This window comes from Lepidothrix coronata, unplaced genomic scaffold (assembly GCF_001604755.1).
Source record: "Lepidothrix coronata isolate B3197 unplaced genomic scaffold, Lepidothrix_coronata-1.0 Scaffold445, whole genome shotgun sequence".
NCBI classification, from domain to species: domain Eukaryota; kingdom Metazoa; phylum Chordata; class Aves; order Passeriformes; family Pipridae; genus Lepidothrix; species Lepidothrix coronata.
In genome coordinates, this window is record NW_016690625.1 from 3,419 (window position 1) to 8,361 (window position 4,943).

General features: G+C 66.6%; 2 protein-coding genes across 2 annotated transcripts in view; one reads left to right on the forward strand and one right to left on the reverse strand.

Moving 5' to 3' along the window:
• The first annotated feature begins 211 nt into the window (after positions 1-211).
• ANKRD34A (ankyrin repeat domain 34A) lies at positions 212-1,450 on the forward strand. Its single transcript, XM_017839647.1, has one exon. It carries the CDS (start codon positions 212-214, stop codon positions 1,448-1,450), a length of 1,239 nt encoding a protein of 412 aa, XP_017695136.1.
• A 593-nt stretch (positions 1,451-2,043) lies between these two features.
• Positions 2,044-4,943, reverse strand: part of RBM8A (RNA binding motif protein 8A) — a 4,428-nt gene continuing 1,528 nt past the window's right edge. The window contains exons 2-6 of the mRNA XM_017839648.1: positions 4,423-4,482; positions 4,226-4,303; positions 3,427-3,563; positions 2,677-2,813; positions 2,044-2,443 (exon numbers count right to left, since the gene is read on the reverse strand). Coding sequence (XP_017695137.1) covers positions 2,398-2,443; positions 2,677-2,813; positions 3,427-3,563; positions 4,226-4,303; positions 4,423-4,482 — 458 coding nt within the window. The 3' untranslated portion in view covers positions 2,044-2,397. The remainder of the gene's footprint in view (positions 2,444-2,676; positions 2,814-3,426; positions 3,564-4,225; positions 4,304-4,422; positions 4,483-4,943) is intronic.

Genomic DNA, 4,943 nt, shown 5'->3' on the forward strand with positions numbered 1-4,943 from the left:
AGTTCCAGGGTCTCACCCCGTGCTCATCCCGGGGAATTCCAGGGTCTCACCCCGTGCTCATCCCGGGGGGCTCGGGGGGGGTCTCACCCTGCACCATCTCCCCTTGCAGTGAGCGGGTGCCACCCCTGTCCCCGCGCCCCGGCCCCTGAGCCCGGCCATGCCCAGCCCCGTGCGCCGCCCCGCCGGCGCCGCGCTGGCACCGGGGCTCGCCATGATCCCGGCGGAGGGCTCGGCGCTGCTGCGCGCCGTATCCCAAGGGAAATTCCGCCTGACCCGGCTGCTGCTGGAAGGGGGAGCCTACATCAACGAGGGCAACGCCGCGGGCACCACGCCGCTGATGGCCGCGTGCCGCGCCGGCTACGCCGACCCGCCGGAGCAGCCGCGCATGGTGCGGTACCTTCTGGAAAACGGCGCCGATCCCAACATCCCCGACAAGGCCGGGAAGACGGCGCTGATGCACGCCTGTGCCGAGCGCGCCGGCCCGGCCGTGGCCGCCGTCCTGCTGGCCCACGGCGCCGACCCCAGCGCCCGGGACTACGCCGGCGGCTCGGCGCTGGTTTACGCGCTGGAGCGCGGGGACCGGGAGACGCTGCAGGTGCTGCTGGACGCGTGCCGGGAGCGCGGCCGCGACGTCATCATCATCACCTCGGCCACGTCGCCCCGCGGCACCAAGACCACCCGCCAGTACCTGAACTCGCCGCCGTCGCCCGCGCTCTGCGCCTCCCCGTCCCAGGTGGAGGTGCGGGCGGCGTCGGCGGCGTCGCCGGGCGCGGGCGGGAGGGATGAGGAGCGGGATGTGTTCCGCTTCCCGCCGGCGGCTCCGGCCGCCGCTCCGGAACCATCGCGGGCCGGGCCCAAGAGGCAGCTGAAGAGGCTCAATTCGGAGCCCTGGGGGCTGGCGGTGCCGGGGGCGGAGGGGACGGCACGGGGAAGCCTGGAAGGGACGTGGGGGTCCTTGGAGGGGACGCGGGGCCCTTCGGAAGGGTCATGGGGTTCCCCAGAGGGGCCACGAGGAGCCCTGGAAGGGACGTGGGCCGCCCTGGAGCGGCCGGCGGGGGGGCTGGAGGGGCTGGGGCTGCGCCCGCGCCGGCACAGCATGGAGGGGCGCGAGGCCTCGGGGCTGCCGGGGCCCGCCTGGGCCGAGCGGGTGCCCCCCGTGGCCCCCCCGGCGCGTCGGCCTCAGGCCCCCGACCCTCCGCGGGGCAAACCCCTGTGCCGGGACCCCCTTGACCCCGAGGCGGCTCCCCCCGGGCCACTCCGGCGCCCGGGCGGGCTGTTGGAGCGCCGCGGCTCCGGAACGCTGTCCCTGGAGCCCCCCGGGTCGGGCAGGGCCGGGCTGCTGCCCCCGCTGCCCCCCGGGCCCCCCCGGGCCCTGCTGCGCCGCCGCCATTCCATGCAGCCGGAGCTCGTCGCCTTCCGCAGCGCCCTGGGCCCCGAGCCCGGCTCTTAGAGACCCCCGGGGACCCCCCTCAGCGTCCTCCGGGACCCCCCCCGGGCCCCCTTCGCTCTGAACCCACCCAGGGCTCGTGGCCCCTCCATCGCCGTCGGCACAAACTCGGCACGACCCCCCCCCCGATTCCCTCGGGAGTCGGTGGCTTTTCCCTGCATCTTCCTCCTGCTCCCTCCTCATCCTCCCGGCAGCTTTTCCCCTTAAACCCACGGCTGGGGGTCTGCACAGCTCCCCACTCCCCCCCCGGCCCCCCTTCCCAGGGGGGTCCCCGTTTTTGGGGGGTGGTTGTCCTTCAATAAAGGCCCCCGTGCAGCTCAGCGGCTCTGAGTGTGGAGGGGGGGGCACATCTGGGGGGTTTGGGGACTGGCACATCTGGAGGGGGGAACAGCTGGACATGGGAAGTCCCCTGGGTTGCCCCCCAAAGCTGTCGCTTCCCAATGCCAAGTTTTAAGGGGAAAAAAAGGCTTTTCCAAGCCCCAAGTCGTTCTCCTGCCAGGCTGGGAGGGATCCCCAGGGATCCAGCAGCTGGGACAGGGAGGGATTTTAGGGAAAGGGGCTGGGGGTGGTTTAATGAAGGACAAAGAACAAGAAGCCAAATTTACACAAAAACTGTTATTTAACAGAAAATAAGGGTTTCCCGGTGGGATAAATCCCACGGGAGAGCAAGGGAACATTTGCCTGGGGTAGGGAAAAAACTCCTGGGATGTGCTGGGATGGGGGGCTGGGAGGGATCCCCCCCAAACCCGAGGGAAACACCCCCAACCCTCGGGGGCTGCTGCTGCTCCCCTCACGTTTGTCCTTTGAAAACAATAAAATTCCACAAAACCCCGATTTCCCAAGGGATGGAGCCGGTTTGGCTCCTCAGACCTGTGTCCAAACCCCCCCCCAGTTTTCCCAGTTTCGCCCAGTTTGGACTCGGAACGTGGACAGGTGGAATCCTGGATCCATCACCGGCGGCGCCGGTCCGGACTGCGGCTCCTCCGGCGCCCACCCCTGGAAAACAGGGAATAGGTGGGAGGAAAGGGAAAAGGCAAAGAGGAAAAGAAAATGAGGGAAAAGGGGATAGGGGAAAGGGGAGAGAAAGCATTTTGGCACATTTATCCCTATTTTAACCCCAGTCCCTCCCCGTGACAACACACGGAATGGCCCCCGTTCCCCCCAGCGGGGGGTTCCGGTGCTCCCGGAGGTCCCTCCCGCTCCCAGCTCCCGGAATTCCCGTCCCTCACCTCCGCTTGCCCTTGGGGGGGCCCCTGACGAAGCACCAGTCGACGCTGACCGGCTGCCCCATGAGCTCCTGCCCGTTCAGCCCCTCCATGGCCGCCTGCGCCTCCTTGTACGTCTCGTACTCCACCAGCGTGTAGCCCTGGGGAGGGATCGGGAATGGCGTTGGGAATGGCACTGGGAATGAGCCCGGGCACGGTGGGAACCCCCGGCTCAGGTTTGGGGGGCAGGGACCCCCTGACACCCTGGGACTGGGAATGGGAAGGAGCCCGGGCATGGTGGCAACCCCCAGATCAGGTTTGAGGTGCAGGGACCCCCCGACATCCTGGGATTGGGATCTGGAATGGGAATGGCACTGGGAATGAGCCCGGGCATGGTGGGAACCCCCGGCTCAGGTTTGGGGGGCAGGGACCCCCCGACACCCTGGGATTGAGATCTGGAATGGGAATGACACTGGGAATCAGCCCAGGCAGGGAAGGAACCCCCGGCTCAGGTCTGGGGGGCAGGGACCCCCCAACACCCTGGGATTGGGATCTGGAATGGGAATGGCACTGGGAATCAGCCCGGGAACCCCTGGCTCAGGTTTGGGGTGCAGGGACCCCGTGACCCCAAAAATCAGCTCACTTTTGGGGTGATCCCACAGGACCTCCGAGCCCGGACTCCACTGGATCAATTCAACCCTCCCACAAGCCAAAATGGAGCTGGGGGGTCCCCCCCAAACCCTCCCAGTCCTAACCCTGAGCCCCCCAGGGCACCTTGAGGTATCCCGTGCGCCGGTCCAGGTTCAGGTGGATGTTCTTGATCTCCCCAAATTCAGCAAAGCGATCGTGCACGTCCTCCTCCGTGGCCTCCTCGTGCACCCCCGTCACGAACAGGATCCAGCCCTCCACGGCTGGGGGGGGGGAAAAGGGGGTCAGGGGGCTGGGAAAGGGGGATCCCCCCAGGAATCCCACCCTCGGTGAGGGGATGTGGAGTTCCCAAGGCTGAGATTTGGGGGTTGAGCCAAAATCAATCCCGGGAATTGTGGTGGGGGGAGCCCCAACCTGGAGCTCAGGAATCCCCCCCTATTCCTGTTCCTTCCCACTGAGAAGTGTCCCTAAGAAAAGGTGTGTCCCCCAAATTCCACAGCTGGGAAGGGGAGATGGAGCCCCAGAATCCATAAATCCTGGGAAGGGGGGAAGGGATCATCCCAACCCAGAGCTCAGGACCCCCCAACCCCCCATTCCCCCTCCCTCCCACAGGGAAGGTGTCCCTGTGACACTCAGAGGCTGTGAGGTCCCCAAGAAGTGGTGTGTCCCCCAAATCTCCCCCATTCCCACCCCTGGGAAGGGGATACGGAGCCCCCGAGTTTGAGATTTGGGGTTTGCCCCAAAATAAATCCTGGGAATGACGGGGGCAGTTGGAAAAAGGATTATCCCAGCAGGGCTGAGCCCTGACCTGGAGCTCTGGACTCACTGTGTCCACCATGTCCCCCCCATCCCTTATGTCCCCCCCATGTCCTCCTCATGTCCCTCATGTCCCCCCATCCTCCATGTCCCCAGTGTCCCCCCTCACATCTCTGTGGTCCTGGTTCATCCCCGTCCTGCTCCACGCTGTCATAATCCTCCCGCACCCGGGCCCGGGATCCTTCCTCTGGAAAAGATGGAACACGATGGGATAACGGGGCCCCTCAACCCCCCACCATGGCACAGGGTGGGGTGTCACCCACCCCCCCACCCCAGGCTGCCAGGGGAGGGTTTTTGGGGCCTCACCTGAACCAAAGCCGCGGCCCTTCCGCTTCTTGGCCTTCTCCTTCAGCTTGTGGATGCTCTCTGGGGGGAGGAGACAGGAATTGGGGAGGGGGGGAAATCATGGAGTCAGGGGGAGCAGGACCCCCCCAGACGGGCAGGGACCCCCCCAGTCGTGGCAGGGAATGACCCCCTTGGGCTGGGAATGACCCCCCGGGCTGGGAAGAACCCCCCTGGTACAGGCAACAGGCAGGGACCACCCCCAGGAAAGGCAGGACCGTCTCCCCGTGATGGGAATGACCCCGCCGGGCCGGACAGGACCCCCTTCCCCAAGAGCTGGGAATGACCCCGTGATCCCCATGGGACAAGCACGACCTATCCCAATGAAAGGCAGGATCTCCCACCGTGCTGGGAATGACACCCTGGGATGGGCAGAACTCCCCTGGGAGCGACAGGATCCCCCCTGGAACTATAGGATCCCCCTGGGAGCTACAGGACCCCACCTGGGAGCGACAGGATCCCCCCTGGAACTATAGGATCCCCCT